At 42.2% G+C, this 20446-nt stretch overlaps 1 protein-coding gene across 20 annotated transcripts in view; it reads right to left on the reverse strand.

Moving 5' to 3' along the window:
- The window catches only part of NCKAP5 (NCK associated protein 5), a 435214-nt gene that overhangs the window by 236454 nt on the left and 178314 nt on the right, over window positions 1-20446 (reverse strand). For 16 of the 20 annotated variants that reach the window (XM_068687313.1, XM_068687308.1, XM_068687306.1 and 13 more), the window contains one exon: window positions 11938-12011. In XM_068687313.1, coding sequence (XP_068543414.1) covers window positions 11938-12011 — 74 coding nt within the window. Of the gene's footprint in view, window positions 1-11933; window positions 12012-20446 lie in introns of those variants that run through there. The other 4 variants (XM_068687317.1, XM_068687305.1, XM_068687332.1 and 1 more) reach the window with 2 other exon arrangements.

The raw sequence follows: 20446 nt of genomic DNA on the forward strand, positions 1-20446 counted from the left end.
TGCAAAAGTGAACTGCAAAGAAACATGAGAAGGGAGCTAGGCAGAATGGTAGCTAAAAAGTCCTTAAATCCAGCCAGTTTGGGGTTCTCCAAATGGATTGTGATTTCTCGTTCATTCTCACGCCTTAAACCAGGATCCTGCAGCAGTCACACAGTACTGGAGTAATGTCAATTGATGTGTTTAATTGCTTTGTTGTGCAGGGAAACACCTTGAGCAACTCTCCGAAGAGCTAGGTTTTAATTACTGAGTTTAAAATATGTTAATGTTGTGTTTAAGTAGAAATAACAACATTCCAATAAAATGTAATCACATTGTAATGCTTGTTGCTTGCACAATCAATCTAAATCACCTGTTCAGATTCCTTTATAATTAGTGATTCAAACTGCAAGCACTAAATGTTTCCGAGGCTTGGGTAACATCGCAGCAGCAGCAACAGATCTGACTGAAGTGTCTGTGTAGCTCAGCATCACCTCTCTGACAGTGGCAAAAACTGAATGTCCAAAGAAGGACAAAGTACTTTTCTGCTCCCCCACCATCCAGGAGCTCAGGGACTTCCAGAGCCAAGCTTGCCCTCTCTGCCTGTGGTACCTCTCACTGGCTTTCTGCCGTGACTTAGTCCAGTCTCCAGCTGAACCCACGCACACCTTCAAAGTCCTCAATATCCTGTTGCAGGGGCTCTGAAGCCTGATTACTTACTGCATGAAAAATCTCTTCATTTGTTTTTTTGGCATGCCACCTGTTAGTTTCATCTGATACTGTGTATTTTGTGTATTGCAAGAAGCAGCAGACAACCTGCTCCTCTCCATGCAGCTCACGTTCTCGGATCTGTCGCTCCCCTGCCTAAGTTCCTGCTTCTTCAGACCAAGGAGTCCAGGTAGTGCCATAAATGAAAGCCATCATCTCGTGCTTCTGCCCTTCTCTGCCCTCCTCTGAACTTTTCCAGTTCTTTTGCACCTTCTTCAGGGTGGGGAACTCAAACTGCAGCCAATATCCAACGTGCAAGAAAATCACTGGCATAATGATGAGCCTTTCCTAAGCCTGATGCGGCAGATTTTAAAATACAGTTCTAGTCTTGTCAACAAATCCCTCAGTCAGCTGTAAATTATTGAACAGAAAGCATTTATTTAAATACCACAGCTACCTTTCTGCAATTCTGGTTTCTTCAAATTCCTAGTGAAATCTGCAGGTGTTAGGTCACTGAGTGATCTTACCAGGTATGCTAGATAAGCTGGACTACTAGAATGAAAAAAATAATATTGTCAGTTCTTTAATTATTTTCAGGCATGAGCTTACATCCACTGAAATCAATAACAATGGAATTGGTCTCCAATTCTATAACTAGAAGTGTTTTAGAATTAAAAAGAACCAGTATTCATCTACAACTTGAAGCTATAATTACATTTTTTAAATATTTTCATGCATATCGAGCTTCTGGTCCTGACAGCTGAGATACTGTTCTTTGTATCTCTTTAAGATTAATTGTATCTCAGTTTCATACCCAGCAGTACGTACATGACCCAGATCGTTAATTATTTCTTGACCCTGGGTTTGTGCAGTTTTATCTAGCATTTTTAAGACAATACACTGGTCCTCCAACCAAATTCATGACTTTGCTTACCAGTACTTTGGGGTGATACTAGAAATGCAAGGCTCGTATTTCAGAACACCAGAATGAAGTAGATACATTCATGGTAGCCATCGTTTAAATATAGAAACCTGGCAGCTGGCACATTCCGAAATTGCCCAGTATAGGAATTTTATCGTTTTCTCAGAGATACCTAGCAACTGTGAAAGACAGGACAGACAGTTCTTTCAGCTGGCTTCTGTTTCTCGACTGGGCTAGCGAAAATGTAGAGGTGATTTACCTCTGCCTACTGCTGCTTTCTGCAGATCCTCCAAACAGGAGATACTTGGGAAAGAGCAGACGCATTGACAGGTTGGAAGTAATGTGTGTGCCTTGACATCAGTGATACACAATGACCACGTCATCTTCAAGAGGGTCTGCGCTTCAGGGAGAAAACTGGTATTTGGAAATTTGGGGGAAAAAAGCCTTCAGAAAGGTACAGTTATTAAGTTTAACTCACTTCTCCGTATTGGATGGTGATTTACGTTGGACTGAAGCTATACACAAGCACTGTACTACTAGATTTTCAGGCGTTATACCCAAAGGTTACTGGCACTTAACGCACGCTGTCCCAAAACTCCATAAAACACGAGTAGGGCAGAAATCACATGGCTGGTGTCACTTTCAACCCACCACCAAACACTATTCATCGAGACCTGAGGCAGCCCTGCACTTTTGGGGGCTTCAATTCAGCTACGGAGACAATTACCTGTGGATCTGGGAAGCCCACCAGGCGAAGCTACTACACCCTGAGCTCTGCAACCACAGAGCTGGCACTCATTGAGCTCCCTGTGCTGGAATAAAGCATCACTGCACAGAGCAGCACCCAAGCACTCCAGTCCTTAAGAAGCAGGTTTCCAAGGTGGTGAGAAGGGCTACGGGAAGAGCTGTGGTCCTGCTGCTGCCTTGGGTTGTCTTCCTTGGCTGTCAGCTCCTGCTGCGGGCTGTTGGGTTCAGCCTCGGTCTGACCCCACGTGAGTTTTCTGTCGATGGCAATTCAGAATTCAGACCCCACGTGGGAATTCTGTGCATATTTTGAAACATCTGAAGAAAGGCACCAGTGCTGCCATTTGCACTTTTCTGCACTGCAGCAAAGTGCAAGGAACTCCGGCCGCTGCTAGCGCTGGCAGCAGAGCAGCACTTAGCCAGTTCTGCAAGCGTTTATACCAGCGTTGGTAGAGAAAAGGAGCAGACAGATTCAGCGTGCTTACAGCTTTGATCTGTGTTTCTGGATCAATCTCCCTCCGGGCTTTGCAGGAAGATAGGTCCTTCCTTTGCATTTGATCTCCCTTCCTCAGCCAGGAAGAGGAAGATCATAAAAATACAGGCGGCCCAACAGGAGCCACGCTGTATGTGCTTACTGCTCAAAAGGGCTTAAAAGGCTCCCAAATCACCTGGTGGAGGACTGAGAATCTGCTTCCACTGGAGTGAATGAAAAACAGTATTTGTTTTATTACAGCATTACCATGAGTGTGCCTGAACTGGGAAGAATTTGAGAGTAGCATCAAGATAGCATCAAGCCTCCTCTGGGACTGGGCGTGAGCCTCTCCGGGCAGCACGGGGAAGCAGACAGGGTCAGTCATTCCTCTGCCATCCTCAGAGGTGCTCCATAAACTGCAGCAATATCCTGCCAAAGCTGGTATCTCCTGGCTGCTAAGCTGTGCTGGAAATTAAGCTGGGGTTTCTGTTTTTTTTTTTGCATATTTACGTTACACTTTCTAGACTCGGCTTAGCTAATCAGGTGGTAATGAAACCATGAGGACTGTATTTTGCAAGGTTTTATTCATTTTCCAAAATCTCTGGAGAATATCTACATAAGCAAGAGTTTGCAAATTCTGAGCTGTGCTGATTTAAATAAGAAAAAATATGCTCGGGTCTTTAATATCTAATGAATACTGCCTTATATTTGAAACCTTGTCCCTAGTGGAACCCATTACAATAATGTTTATACAGGCGTATGCTGTAATGCATGATATTTTCCCTACAGCAGAATATGTTGGAATTTATTCCTGATTAAAGAAAAAAAAAATTGCAAATGGGCCGTATCCCAGAACATGGGCTGCTGCTGTCACAGCGATGCCCTCTTATTAACAAATAAAGCAATAAAAATTTAATTTGTTAATATGAGAAGGCGGGCAGCATTCACAGAAGTGCACTCTGGGTCCCATGCAATGTGTGCGAACAGGAGGGCAGCCAAATCCTGCAGCATTAAAGGAGACTTTCAGAAGGTAGCGACGTGATCTAAATTTCACGTCTGCAGTAACGCCCTTCAGGGAGGGCGCTGAGTGTCAGGGGGACAGCAGAAAGGTAGCAGTGACAGGCCAGGGCCCCCTTTGGCTGCTGGAGAAGAGTAAGAGATGATGGCACAGGAATATTGGTGTTGCCCAGGTGTCCTGCGGTATTTGTCCTTTAAGAGCCCAGCTGGATGTGACACATCTACATCCATGGTTTTGTCTGCAGTAAAAATCCTTTGCAGCAGCGCAGCAACATCAATGTACATTCAACTAAACTTTCTTAAGAGAAGAGGGTAGGGCTCTTTTCTCCTTCTGCCCTCGTGAATGCCCATCTCCTGACGAAGATCATTTGCAGTGGACTTCTGTACTGTGGAGCGGGGCCACAGACAAGAGCTGGAGGGGACGCTTCCTCAGGCAGGGCTCCTCTTCCACACCTCACCATACTGCGAGCTGCAGACAGAGGAAAATGCTCTTCTCTTGCAGAGCACAGGATAAGGTTGTCACCGAGACTGCTTTAAGCAGCAAAACCTTTTAAAGATTCAGGCAGTGCTGTAGGAACTTCATTCCCTGGACGGCAGCGGCAGGCTGACACGCGGTACCGTGACATGGGAAACACAATCTTATTATTCAGACACCAAACTGGAGCACTGAACAACTCGGCTCAGCTCCTGGCTTAGACACAGATCTCTTCTATAAGCTCCATCACTTAGTATATTCACAACTTTACTTTCCTCTGTAAGAAGGGAATTATGTTATTTCTGGTTTCATCCTTGGGGCTGGGGGGATGAAAAGCATTTCTCACTTTGTGTAGGACTGGAACAATGAGGCCTTGTTCTTACGTGGGATCTTAAAGCCTTGCTTTAACGTAATTTAGGAGAAATAAAAACGGTAGAGTGTTACAGAATGAAGTAGAAATGCTAAACGTGATTATTTAACTTTGCTTCCACAAGTGGGACTGATTTACAGGGAGAGCTGCTAACGTGACTCGCATGACTTCATGTGCAGCTCCTCCTGGGCCTCGGCTAACGCTGCCATCAGCGCTGCTATCCAAACACTTTAGTGAAATACATCAGTGATGTGGCGTTCCTTCAAAAATTATGGATTCAAAAATTGCCCATTTCTCTGTGCTCAAGCCTTCCTGCCTACCCCTCAAAACCCCCTGGAAAACCCTCTTGACAAGGTTCCTCTATCACAGCCTGTGTCTGTGCACCACTCCTTTCTAAAATATCTTTCAAATCCTGGTTTTGTAACAGCACAACTTGTCATTTTGTTATCTCGATGTAAATCCATGGGTTTTCCTCTACCAAATAGGAAACAGCACTGCAGATGCTGCTGCTGTTGGGTCACCGAGAAGACTTCAGGGCAATGTCACTGTCACGCGTCCAAATTATCCCTTGCTCTGTGAATAATTCCAGTGAAATCATTGGAATTATCTGAGGAATTAAATATGATTCAACACGGTAAGCGTGGCTGTGTCTAGCCACCAGTGGGATCGGAAGGCTGTATTCAGTACAAAATAATAAAAGCAGCCCACACATAATTTTACACGTGGAGCTGTGTGATTTTTAAACACGGCTGAGATAAACTGGAGATAAACAGCTAATTGCTATTCATTTCTTGCAGTCGGGTGTTTTGATCTGTTGCTTGGATTCACAGCACAGAGCAGGGCGGCACTTTCGGACTGGAGCACGGCCACGTGCCCGTGCTGGAGCAGGGTGCTGGGCAGGGTTAGACAGCAGCAGCCCCGAGCATCCCGTTTCTTCCTGACCTACAGAGCCACCAAGGTAATATGTGTATCTGCATACACAAAAGAGTTCATTTTTATAGAAATGTAAAACAAACAGAGAGCCGTGCCAAGATTATACATTTCATTTCCCAGCATACAAATGAGGATCTAATTTACTCTGGGCCGTTCATGCATTTTGCTTTTAACAAACATCCATATGTCAAATAGACCTTCTGCATACTTCCCCGCTGGAGGTTTTTTTTTTTTCCTTTTTACTTTCAACTTGGTAGGGAACATTTGTGATCCTTATTCTACCAAATATATCTAAAGAATATATTTTGCTCAAGGCCTTCTATTTTTTTTTTTTTTAATTTAAGAGAAACAAATCAATTCCTGGTTCAGGCAGTCTTGCTATTAAGACGAGCATACATCTGTGCAAAAATAACCCAGTCCCTAATTAATTACAGAATGTTATTAACATTTTAACTCTGGTTAATTTATTTAATTTCATAAACATGATCACACCGAGTTACTTTTTAAAGAACGTTTTTCCATCCTTTTGTCTGCAGCCTTACAATTCGGGTAGTTTATCATAGGTATGGAGATACTTGCTCACACCATGATGATTTTATATTCGGATGGTTCCAGATCCTTTCTGTAATGACCTCAGGAACTGAGGCTTGACGCTTCAACCCCGACTCCCGCGGCACTGATGGGCAGTGTTAATGGCAGTTTTCTCCGATTAAAGAAAATGGGCTGAGATGCATTCTTCAGAATTAATACATTTAATGAATTTATTATACCGAAACCATCCCAAGTCCTGTTTCTCATATAGCACAGCACATCAATTTGTCCTTATTTTAAGCCATCTTAGTAAATAGTCCACGAAAGCAGGCCCAGTTGGTGTTACAATGACTTGCTGTCAGAGCAGATTTACTTATTGATCAGGCAGATTGCCCATAAAGTGACTATTAACTTTAATCAGTTGTGGACAAATGTGTTATTTGACTGATTCCTGCACCTGATAAAATCTTTTGAACAGGTGTAAACTTTAGTAAGGCATCTATCTATTTGACTTGATATTTGTTCAAAAGGCAGTGATCAGTCTTGATCTGAACAGGGAGTTAAATTATGCTCCCTTACACACACAGTTTTCCTTGCAACTTGCAACAAGTGCTCTAGCTTCCAGCCAACCTTTTCCCTTTGTTAGGTTAGTATTTAGAGGGGACTGAGGCGCTACATAAGGTTCACATGTGATCTTTAACCTACTACCTCTTACTTTTCTAGGATCCTATTAGAAATATGATTTGCATGGCTAAATGGCAATCACAGTAAAATGGCTGCTTTTCTATGTCCCGGTTATTCACATTACTCTCATCCAGCTCAGTCATGGAAAAGTATCTTTACCAGCCATGGGGTGACACAGGCATTGTAGCAGGGATTCAAAGGAAGCAAGTCTTTTTCATTCACTGCTCATACAATGGCAGTGCTTTCTGTGACCTGGTAGCTACACACACACTGCTCACTGAACCATCCAAATTTACACTCGTCTAAAGAAAAGCACATTTGGCCAAAAATCAGATACATTATTAATTGGTAGTCTCCTAATGTGCATATTCAAACACTAATCTGTGGTAGAAATGCAGCCTTATGTATTTCATAGCCATATAATGTGTGATTTATTTTATTTTTAAACATTAAAGGCGCAAATCAGAAGCCCCAGCTTCAGAGAGACAAATACATGATATTGTAATTTTAGTTGGAAACATCTGAGTAATTGTGATGACTGAATGACTTCAAAGTGCCAAACTAAATTGTGCTCTGCCCCTGCCAGCCTCACCTCCTAACTTGAAGGATTTCCTGAAAGAAATACATCAGTGTTTGAGGGAACTTCACAAATTTAACATCATGCTAAATTCTCCAGTGTTCTAGGGATATGACAAAATCAAAACTAACCAACAACCACCCAAAACACCAACAAAGAGATGATAGGTAGGTGCTAATGGGTAATAGCACAAAACACCTTTCCTGGCTTTGTCCACTGGCAAGATGGTGGGATAAGGCAGGGGACTGAATACCAAGAAGCAAAGGGGAAGGAAACCTCTCGCTCTTACAAATCAAACCAACCAAACCAATCCCAGCTGGTCATGGGCTACAACAGCATTTTGGCAAGATTCTGCATGCAGTCTGTAACTCAGGCTAGCATCATAGACCAGAGACATTTGTTATTAAGAACCTTCCAGAAAGGGATAAACCAGGGTTGCAGCCCCAGTATCTGGCTGCTTTGACCTTAGTTCCACTCAGACCAAGTTACTAAGCCCCTGATGAGAAAAAGATATTTGTGCAGAGCATGACCTTATGGAGCTGGGGTAGCATTTGGGTTTTTTCATAGCCTTCATTACTGTAATATCATACATTGGGTTTTCATTTGTTTGCCATGCAACTTATTCCCCCAAGATTAGTCCTTTTCTAGTCAAGCAGTTTAAAGCTAATCACAGTTGTTATTTTAATCTGTGCTTACCATTAAGAATTCTTGCAGAGCTATTTTGCTTGTTAGCAATTATGGTCTCCCAATGGAAGTTTGTGATTACAGCAAAAGCAACCTGTTTAATGCTTGGCACCTCTTTAGTATACAGGCATTAAACCCAGGAGCATAGAAGCATGCTAATGCTGGAGATGAAAGTAGAGCAAATCTATTTAGTAAACTCTGTTTTTAAAACACGAAGTCGGTGAGATGCCATCTGGTCCTCGCAAATTTTGTGGTGCTCCCCCTCTGTGTTTTTCCTTCCTTTTACAAGGTAATAAGGTGTTGTTGCTCTGTGGTTTGTTTTATGATTGTCATGTCTGAAAAGCAGCCATGCTTTATATGCAGTATATCCTAACACTTTTACCAAGACAGACTGAAGGTTTGGTCCCGGTTCCAGGAGCACTAATAATAAAATTCCCATGAACGTCCTTAAGAACAGGACCTGACCCTTGCATATTTCGATGTGCTGAAATTCATCCTTCTGTTAAGGGAATTAGTAATTGCTGTCATTGACCTAAGTGTCAAGAATAAAAAATTATGATCTATTGTCAAGGTCAATTAGCAAAGACTGTAGGAGCAAATTTCTGCCTCTCACATTGTTTCTTCATGTGATTTTGCCATAAAGGATGCTACAGAGTAATACAGGTCAGCCGAATTAGAATGAACATTAAATGAGTGAGAAATGCCACTGCAGGAGCTCCCCTCGCCCATGACCCCTTTCTGTCCTATTTAAAGTTATTTCCAGGCACGATAGGGCAGAGAAATCTAAAGTAAAGCAGAGCTCTAGCTCAAGCTCATACACTGATACATGTTATTCATGTAACTCCACTGATAAATGTTGGCAACGGGAGTTGAATTTGCCTCACATGAAATAAGTTTATTTTGTTCTAACAAGCTAGAGAAATGGGGGGAGCCACTGACCACTCAAGCATGCTGCCATATTCATCGTTCTTCAGCTGAAAATAATTATTGGAAGATCCTCAGCACCAGAAAAGCTTAAGAAAGCCCACGTGTCCATGTGCTACTGGGGTAACTCTGCTCGTTGCGAAGGTCTTTAAGAACAGGAACTCGAAAGCTGGGCTAAAGGCCTGCTTTAGCAGAAAGCTATAAAACGTGAGCTAACCACAGACAGATCTCCGGGGACTGCAATTACAGCAATAAATGTTCGACAGCAGATGCTTAAGCCATGTATAAACAGTAGTCCTGTAAAATGAAAAGAAATTTTTGCCCCCGCATGTCTTTTAGGGTCCCATTGTACATGTGGAAATGTAAAGGAAATGTAAAATTGATATGCGCACCATGACATCGGCTTTAGTCTCCTCGGTCTTAGCCCGGCTGCTATAAATCTGTCCGGCTGTAAGCAACACTGAAGGAGCTAAGCGCTGAGGATTTGTGTCTGCCCTTTTTATTAGCTCGCCTAGAGTAAAGTAGGGGTTATCGGTCAGTGTCAGGTTCAGCGCCCAGTGACCCACCAGGTTAAAACTGTGGTAGTCACAAATCAAGAGCATAATGAAGTCTGAGAAGAGGTCCATGCTGATTTATTAGGACATCTGTCTGCCTGTAGACAGTCTAGTCCTGCCCTTGCGTCGTGTGAGCTATTAGCATAATCCTCACATGAAACATATTACAGATTTAAAAGAGAGAAATGAAGTGTTCAAAGACGGCTGGCAAACCAGAAGGGTTTACCTTCTAGGGCTCATTTTAAGTCTTAACCTTTTGTGCCAACACACCATAAAAATAACATTAAACATAAATTAACATTAAAACCAAAAATTAGTCTTGAGTTTTCCAAAAACACTGAATTTTCAGCCCACATCTGAATGTCTGTTCATAATAAAATGAAGTCGCTCTCTGACACTTTTCAGACTTTTTCATCTCTTCATTTTTTTACTTTTCATTTATATTTAACCACTGCATTGTCTTCCACACTTACTACCTTCATTCAGACAAACACAATTTCCCAGATACTGTGATCTTAAAAGTAAAGTTACGGGTTTTATATCAATTATTTTGACTATTTCTGTATTTTTTTAAGCAGGAATTACACACAAACTTTCAGAGTTTTCCCTATAAAAAGATGAAGCCCATATCTCAAATGCCGTATGCTTTAAATGCTGTAACACTACTTTCGTATCCTCCAGGACAGGAAGTTTGTGAGATGCATGCTAACTAGTACTGTGATGTGCAAAGCTACTTCTTCTGTGCATGAGAGGCATTCAACTGAAAAATCAGACAGATCATTACGTCTCCCCTTGATCAGAACTAAGGAGAATCAGGTTTTAGTCTACAAAGACTAAATTAATCTATAAAGATTAATTTACAGTTGAATATGTATTAATAAAGATTGTCATCTATGCCTTTAGAAAAAAAAAAAGTTAAATCAAATATTACATTTAAAAATATATGAATTGAGAATGTTGAATTAGTTTAGTCACTGGTATTATTCCATTTCCTCTGTATTAAAAGTTATTCCAGATATGAATCTAGCTATTAACTATAAAAATATGAGATACTGAGCAGTTAAAACTGAGATACTGCATACTTAAGTAAATATAAGTACAAGGAAATTCTGCGAAGTGCTGTCATACAGATCTCTTTATACCAACTTGATAACAACTCTATATAAAATAAAATTCTGGAAGAATTAATTTAAAAGTGATCAAGAGATAATTAACTCATTAAGAGCAAGAGACTTCTGAGGCTTTCCAAGATTAGGTAGTTTCTCAGCTATCTTTATCATTTTACACCAGAACAGCCCTGAAATACAGCTGGAGAGCAGTACTGCAGAAATACCTAAAAAATCTTCAGTATTTGCACCAATGCGTCACAGTTAGAGATGTCACTTGATAAATTTTGTGAAGATGCAAACAATACACAAAAGTTTGTCCTATCCAATGAAGACATCAACAGTAAAACAGCAGCAAAACTACTGAAGTAAATTATGTAATAAAGTGGTTGTTGTAAAGAGGAAACTGTGTCTGCAATGAGGGAAGCACCTTTTTGCAAGAGAGCGGACAACCTACCCCTGTGAGTAAATGACATTTACTAGATCAGACAAATGCCCAGAGATTTGCAGGGCCCTATAGCCATCATACCAGAGGAACACAAATTTTGAGGAGATCTTCAGAAGTGCTGGTGCAGTTATCACATTTGCTGAGTAGAAATGACCGCTAGTTTTACATTAGCATGTGGAAATTCACAGAATCACAGAATTTCTAGGTTGGAAGAGACCTCAAGATCATCGAGTCCAACCTCTAACCTAACACTAACAGTCCCCACTAAACCATATCCCTAAGCTCTACATCTAAACGTCTAAATTGCTGCTTTGCTTAAATCAGAGTTAAATCTGGGCAACCTGCACTGAGCAATATGAACATAGGAGACAGAGAAAATTCTGGACTATCAAAAGTACTGCAAAAATTTTAAATCTTGTTTATTTCAGTTTTGAAACTCTCAAATTCTGTTACGCTATCTAAAATGCTGTTATGCTGGGTTTTGTGCCAAAACGCTTATACTCAAGAATATCAAAGCATTTATTAAATTCAGTCCAATTAAAAGAATTTGAAATAGAGTTAGCATCCACTGCTTTGAAAATAGGACGGGAAAACTGTGCATGTATTTAACTGCCCTGAGTATCAAAGTTCAACTGGTGTGTGATGCCTTACTGAGTTATTTCATTTAGGTAAGATTCGGTAAGGACAGTCCGCAAAGCACTAAAAGTGCAGAAACTCAATACCCAACCATTTATTTGAAATCAAGAACTATGGAGTGGAGTATTTCTTCCAACAGAACAACATAAATAAAGATGTATATCTATTGTACTTGCCTCCATAAATTCCAGCGTTGTTCCTCCAGCTGAGTCACTAGATGCTCTATGTATTTGTTTGAGTCCATATATTCCTAAAAGAAAAAAGAGCAGAAGTTATTTCTTCAATGTTCAAAGCATTTGTAAATGTTTGAGTGAAAGACACAGTGATAGTTTGTGGAGTCCACCTTCATTTTGCACCCAAGGTTATCCCACATACATACAAGTCCCAGTGATGAAAAATCTAGATTAAAATCAAATTTCTATTCATTCCAAATGAGTAAGGTAGTAGCCCAACACACTCCTCAGTGATTATGTGAGGGGAAGATGAAAGGCAGTGAGGATCTGCAAGCAGCTCAAATGAATTAGAGTACATATAAATACGTATCCATATTCTAAGCCCAGAATTATATACCTTGGATTTGGACTGAAAAATAACTTTTCATCAGTGTTTTGGTGCTGTCATTATTTTGGTGTACATTTTGTTTACTTCAGGTATATATCAAAGCGAGCTGAATATTTGACTCAAATATTTATTTCGTGCCTGGTATGAAAAATATTATACTATGTACCCTATTTGAAAATGGAGCTATAATTCAACTCCTATATCATTTCCCAGTTCAACTTTTGCAGATGCTCTAACTTGCAATATCGGCTATATGAAAGATACTGTATTTGTGTCTAGACCAAACTTCTGATAAATAATCATGATCAGATGAACAATTTGTACTTTTTAAATTGAAGCCTATTTTTTAAACTCAATGTAAAGAGATGATCATCAGAGAAGTATTTCAGTAATAGAAATACACCACTTAATTTCCAGGAAGAAGGCAACTTGAGTGCTATATATATAAAAATATTTCAGAATGAGCCCACAGAATAACGTGTCATATAGCATGATATATTCATATGACATTGGTAACAATACAGCAACATTACTATTATTCTGAAAACCTATCAGTAGTAACGTAACTCTCTTGAAATAGCTCAAAAACATATATATGTTTCCAACCTCATACTTCAGCAAATAACAAGTACCGGAGTGCTATCCGGGAAAGAATCCATCTACAGCTCCTGGAGACAAAAGGTCCAGTTTTATAGCTCCGATTTTATAGCTTTGGACTTATCACAAAACCACTTTGTGGGGTTCCTGTTTGTATTAGGGGTTGTTTCACTCGTATTATTATTTATTCTGTGTACAAATATGTTTTTTCATTACAAAGCAGCTGGTTCTTCTTAGCCATTTATCTTTATAATCAGGAATATGAGACAGCCACCGCAGGGACAGTACATCATCATGTCTTCTCAGGCTGGAGATAAATGTTAGCTGATTCTAATGATCATAATTTATATAGAAATGTACATTTTCATTTCTCGGGACTGAAACTGCTCTAAGTGATTGGGTAATAGTACGAGGCAGTCATACAATATTTCTTGAAATCTCATTAAACTTTTAATACTCTGTATAAAGTAGCGAAAGACGTAAGATACATACAATCAATGGCAAATATTTTCCTGTGCATATACACAAGCACACTCAGTGGGTGCCCATCGTTGCTGAGCGGTACAGCTCTGCCCTGAGGCAGAAGATAGCTGGGCCAAGGTAGTGTGGGGCTTGTGCCATCCCTTGCAGGAGCTGTGCCTGCACCTTTGGGTGCCAGTGGGTGCTACCAGTGGTGGAGGATCCTCCACACCATGTTTCTGCCCACAGGCTGGTCTGACTGAGAAGGATCCTCCCCAAAGGCACCCAGCAATATTTCCTGGCATGAGCAGGAGTTTTCTGAAGAAAGCAAGAGCAGGACCTTGCTCCCAGGGAGTTGTGCAATGCATCTGCTGCCGTTTGCTACAAGGCTGCCTTGCTTGAAAACCTCCGCGTATCGTGAAACTTTGCATTAAACTCCGTGCTTGCCCTAAGCTTGAATTTTAATCTAACCGCTGTAGGTAGACATATTTTGTAATGTTGCTCTCAGAAAACACTCAAAATGTAAATACTGGGAAATGCCGTGAACTTCATAACACAGCCTTTGTACCAGTGCTGTTAGACCAGACACTGGCTCGAGCACGGGCTGTGGCTCTCCCTGTTAATCAGCTGAGCTGCGTTTCACATGGAGTACACCACGTAAAGTAGGCAGCAAGCTTCTTCTAAGCCAAAACAAGTCAAGCCATTCTGTAACACACACACATCACAGTTTAGAAAAATTATGCCATACATATGTATAATGATGGTTAGTTGCAGAACCAAGTTCTTTAGAATAGGCTTTTTTTTTCTTATTATTTTTTACTACATTGTACCTACTGTAAATTATTATTAATACCTTTATATTTTTAATGTAATATTAAACAATATTCCTGATTTATTCATCAGTGCACTTTGCCCCACAGGCAAGGATAGGATCAGCAGTTTTCTTCTGCATAATTCTATCATGATAATATAAAAAACTCATTCTGAAGCAATTTTCTGAAAAATATGGTGAAGAAAATGAAGACAATGGGGAAAAAGAAAGCCATGTGTTTATACTGTATGATTCCTGCCCTCATGTCAGGTTTTTCCTGTGGCAAATCAGGAATATTCTATTTCTCTTTGAAGACCTGCAGCTCAGAAGTATGTACGCTGTCAATCTGCAAAAGTGTAAAAAAATCAGTCGTGATTTGATGTAAATACCACGATTGGAAGCACCTTCGTTCTTCTGTGCCTCTCTAGCACCTTAATGTGCCAGCTGTGTCCAAAGCGAGCCATCTGCTTAAGGCCAGGTCTCTGTTCCCAAGGCCAGGTTTCTGTGCTTTTCTGTTATCAGCCATCCCAATAAGCCAAATTCTGCAAATTCTGGACCAGAAGCCAGTATTATCATTTTGTCTACATGAAGCATGCAGTGCTTTGAGATTTTAAGCAACTTGGTGGTTTAAAATAACTTGGCATGTTCAATTAAAACAAAAATCTGGAAAAAGAAGCCATAGTACCCACACTTTTTCACAAAGTCTGCAGCTTAGTAAAGTACCAACACTTTTCAGTTCCCAACAGATCACATCGAGAGAGGAATTACAAATGTTTTGAGGCTTCCTCGGAGCAATGTTGTGTGCATACTTGCACCGTGTAGGGTTTGGGCAGCACGGTTGACTCAAATATGCAAAACTACACAAAGCGTCATTTTCTGGTACAAGCACCTGACTTTAGGAGTTTGTGTTATTGAAAGGAGGATCCTAGAGACCCACACGTAGTTAAGAAAAATACCTCTTCCATATGAAAACAGAAACAAATCCCATAACGGAGCAGGGATAAGAACCACTGAGGGAGACAAAACCTGTACTTTTACTAGCTACTGATAAAACAGCCCCACCAAATGGTGGAGAAGGCCTGGGGAGCACAGTGGTGCCAGGTTTGCACAAGAAGTGTGCACGTTCCTAACAAAGCCTGAGGGGTGGGAGGGCTGAGTGCTCAGCACCTGGGAACAGGCAGGTCTCTGTAAGGCCAAGACAACGTTTCCAAAGCTGTCTGAAGCTGGAGAGTCCACACACAGGCCTGTTGTGAATCTGCTGGTATCACACAGTGACTCTGCAGGCCGCGGAACCAGTCAGCCTCTTCTCATGGGTAACTAGTGACAGGACCAGAGGGAATGGCCTCAAGTTGTGCCACGGGAGGTTCAGGTTGGAAATGAGGAGACATTTCTGCTCAGAAAGAGCGGTCAGACATTGGGATGGGTTGCCCAGGGAGGTGGTGGAGTCACTGTGCCTGGGGGTGTTCAAGGAGAGGTTGGACGTGGTGCTTGGGGACATGGTTAGTGGGTGACATTGGTGTTAGAGGGGTGGTCGGATCAGATGATCTTGGAGGCCTTTTCCAGCCCTAATGATTCTGTGATTCTGTGATCCCTGCCACACTGGAGCAGAGCAAGGCCCCATGCTGCGCCCACTCCCACCTCCGGCGGCTGCCCCAGCCTGCAGGACCAGCAGGAGGCCTGGCCTCAAGTCTTTTCTCTTATATCCCTCAAATCAAAAGGGGGGAAACCCGCCCCCTTTCTTCCCAGTGGCAAAACAAAGTTGGTAGCTTTCCAGCCAGGATTTCACCGCTCCATCTCTCCTCCTGTGATGGCACATAACTGTGCCGTTTTAAGGCAAAAACCTTCTGTAATGTGCTTAACTAGGGTAGGAAATCTTCCTAGCAGCTGCATAGATTCAGGCTTCCAGGAGGAGCTGGGATGCAAATGTCACTTAACGGCTCATCTAATTTAGAAAAATTTAGAGAGAATCAGAGAATCGCTTTACCGAAATTGTCACTGCACTGAGCTGAGGCACGAGCTTACCTACTTAGGCTTTTTGACAGGACTAAATATCAAGCTTTGTGATGCTTTAATTACTTTTTTTTTTTTTCCCCCTTCTTTGTTAGCTGGACAAAAGGCAGGAAAGTCTGCTGGTCAGGAAGAAAGGGAAGAGAAAGGAAATGAAGCGCCTCCACAGAGGCCTGGGATGCACCGCTCGGTATTTGGGTTGGTTCCGTGGGTATTTGTTCTGGCATCTGCGTGCTGTTGTGCTGGGCAGGGGATCAACAATTATGCAGCACACGGAGCATTTTCCCATCCACTGCTACAGAGCAAACCCAGGGGCAACCTCAGGCTCCTAACACTGGGTTCCCTCGCTGGAAGGTTACAAATTCAGGCTAAGGAAATAACGCGTATTCTCTGCCTCTCGTAAGGAACTTGCACAGCTTGGTATCAAAGAGAGTTTAATGAGCTTAGCAATATGTGAAAAGGATTAAGGATACAGTCGCTGATCCAGCAAATCACTTGATTACATACTTAATTCAATAGGGCCACTTGTGCTCAAAGTTCAGGGTGTGCCCACGAGCAGTGGGCAGTGGGTGGTGGGAAGTGCTGCTGTGGGGCTGAGGCACCCAAGTCTGAATCTGGCCCCTCGATGCTTACCCCTAAACCCACACGTGTGTGGGGACAAGGCAGCTGCCTCATCTGCCACCTCTCTCCTGCTCTGAAGCAGCTCCCAGAGTACACCCTGGACACACAGCTGAGGTGCCCGAGTTGCAGAAAATGGGGAAATTTGGATAGTTTTGGCCAGCACTCATCCTCCTGCAGGGCTGGGAGGTAAATGTCACAGAGCCCCAAATGTCCCGTTCTCCTTTTGGCTCATCTAACACTGCTCCCGATGGGGTTGGGACACTGAGCTCGCAGCCCTCATGCCACAGCGCCCAGTTCCTCCTCTGATATTTGCATCTGAAACCAGACAGGAAAACACCAGTGTGGGTTCAGGCTTCACAAGGGAAGGCGTTTGTTATCCAGGGGGTTGAGAAAAACAGGGAGTGAACACGGCAGTAAAAGCACAGACTAGTTGCTGCGAGCGTCTGGAGCCGGCCGGCCCTGGGGACACGGAGCTGCCTTGGGGAGCCCCAGTCGTCTGCCCCAACAGGGGAAGTTGTGTTTTCACAGGGAAAGGTTATTAGCAATCAAACAACAACAAAGCTGTCTGCAGCCCAAAGCAGACTGTTGCAATTAGGAAATGATGTTAGCAAAGCACAGAGTGGATGCGACTGACCTGCGAGGGGGAGACGGGAGCTGTTGCACCAATGCGGAGACACAAGTCAGCTTTGAAGGATCTTGGAAGGGTGCCCTGGGGTAAGGCTTTAGATCTAGGGAGGGTGCCTTCAGACAATATTGTACATTTTGTAAAATATTTATTTTTGTTATCATCCTGCCGCATAGACCTTTGATGGAAAAGAGGCTTTTTTCCAGCAGCCCGAGAGGATATATATACATATTCTTGTCTGGACTGTGTTTTTCGCATGTCTGAAAGCGTTATAATTGAGGATTTGAGTGAGCTGTCTGTTATACAACATTACTCAGCTATGCACTAAAAATAAATCACATATTAAAAAAGATAAAAACCTCTTTGCATTAGATATTTTTCTGTCACTTCCTTCAATACCACACCTGGCCAGACTGCTCGCTGTCAGTGCTCAACAGCAACAAAAGCTGAACTGTGCAGCTTAAGCAAATCAGATCTTTTTAAGCTGCCATTATTGCTAATTTATTATTTGCCTACCTGATTTCAACATGTTATTTTAATTGTCAGTTTTATTAATGATCAAACAAAATGTGTATGTTCAGAGTGTCTGCAATGGAGCAGAAGGCTGGCAAGAGCCCTTGTGCACATACTGTGGAATTACACCATTATGGTAAAAACAGTAATGATTATTTTAATAAATGTGTTGAGCAAATTTCTTAATTGTTTAAAATCACTCAAGCCTCAGTGAACAGTTCATATTACATCTCAGCTGCAGTGATTAAAACTGATTTACCGACTCATCTGAAGCCAGTTGTTTTCATGGGAATCAGCTGGGTTTTCCTCCTGCTGCTGCCTGGTTTCCGCTCAGCACCCTATTAAATGTCACCAACCACAGAGGACAGCAGAGCTTAATAAAGCTTGAAATAGCTCAAGCTTGTTAGCTAATGGACAGATCCTGCACCCCGTGCAGGCAGGGATGCGGGGATGATACGTCCCCCAGGAGCAATGCCCAGACTCACAGAGCCCCACTGCATTTGGGTTTTTGCCAGTTTGTCCCCAAAGAAGCACAGGCTCTCGAACATCAATGTGGGTGCTCTGCTGATCAGTGAGACCTGAGAATGCTGTAATTTTTACGTTTTCATACAAAACCTTCTGTTTTCCAACAAGACACTTTCTACATGCAATTCCCAGGCAGTTACATACACGAGAGATGTTGGGACCAGTATTCCGAGTGAGCTCTCCCCCAGCTTAGCAGACCACAGCTGGGAAGTGAACAATGGGTTTGGCAGGAGCCACCAGCACCACCTGGACTTCCAGATGCTGCCTGGTTTGGTTTGCTCACCCTCAGGGAGTTACTTCTCATGTCACTTATACAACATATGTGGGCTTGGACAGGGGCAATAAATCCTAACAGGTAGGTGGATAGCAATGGTACTGGGAGAGAAAAAGCTCAAATGTTGGCCTAACTGAGGTTAATTGCATTAAAGCAGATTTACATTAAGTCAATGTATGAAGGGAGAAGGGAAGAAGAACGAACGGAAGAGTCCCAGCGGCCCAGCTCCTGTGACACTAAGGAGTGAAGATGGAAAGACAAAAAAATAGCTTCAGCTTTCCAAAGGGAAGCCTGATGAAAGACTCAGACAGAAAAATAGGACAGCAGTTTTCAGACGGACAGAATCAGCACGGCTCTGCTGAATTCAGCCCTTTTTGTTACAAGTGAGCACTACCCTGTCAGAATTCGTTGCAGTACAACGCTGCATCTCCCCTGTAGGAGATGCACGTATCTCCCCTTCCTTCTCAGCAATACCTGCTGCCTTCTGTAAGGACAGGACTGTTCTCAGGGTCATGAGGAAACACCAAACTTCCCTCACCAAACCCAGATGGCTAAGCAGGGGCCACAGAAATTATTGCAGCACCACCTGGACATCGCAGTGCTTGCAACCCAAGCCGTTTAGATCAAGATAAAAATAATGCAGAAGGTCCAGCTGATGCCCGAGTTTCCCATGGCCTGGAAGATCTCTGGCAGTGGTAACACCACTGTGCTGCATCCCATGTCAGTGTAATCCTCTGGCCCCTCATTTTCAAAGCACTTAATGGTTTTAGAAACAGCCGTGTTAAAGGGCAAATGCCAATTTATAAAGCAGTATGGCAGCTTCCTTCTCTCAGGGCAATGAAACACAGCCCAAGATGAAGTAGGTGAGTGGTAGGAAAAATTCCTGAGATCAAACAGATAGATGAAAATAATATTTTACAGAAAATAGGCACTTGGGCAGACAATTTCAAACCGGGATCCATTAACAAAAAAGTGCTTATTTGACAGAATGGAATATTTTGCAAAATGAGATATGATATAAAATAAGATAGCGGGAAGTGAAGTCAGAAACCAAGAAGATGGATGAAATACAAGAGGGAGGGCTAACTAAAAACAGAAAAAAGGAGAATGGGAATGAGTAAGTACAGAGAATGTGTCTAGAACCTGACAGATTTTTTTTCTACCAAATATCTTTTACTCCAAAAAAATTATCATTCCTTTGTCCCCAAAGGCTCTATGCACATATGCAAATAATAGGGATGAGAAGTGTTGTCATTTCTACTCAATATTGAGCTAATTCTTTTGTTTGGCTGTATATGAAACCAGACATTTTGTCCAACAGACAAATCCACACTATTTTTGGTTGTTTTTCTTTCCTTGAAAGAAAACAAATCAGCCAAAGCAAATACAAAGCATTAACTGGAATTTACTGTAATTATCGTGAAATAGGAAAGGATAATATCATACCAGAAAAATGTGAATTTATTAGACACCCTCCAAGTCACAGAGCTTTCAACACCAGTTAACAGATCCAGTGAGCAATACGTCAGAGGTACACACCACTACTGCAGGAACAAACCCCAAGATTGTACAGCTTTGTGTCCTACAGCATCACCAGGGGTGCTTCCAAAAAAAAGAAGTGGATGCTCTTGATTTGTGTTTGGGGTAATCCCTCAACCTCCTCTGATACACATCTCTTCTGGAGTGTAGTTC

This window comes from Anas acuta, chromosome 6, assembly GCF_963932015.1.
Source record: "Anas acuta chromosome 6, bAnaAcu1.1, whole genome shotgun sequence".
Lineage (NCBI taxonomy): Eukaryota > Metazoa > Chordata > Aves > Anseriformes > Anatidae > Anas > Anas acuta.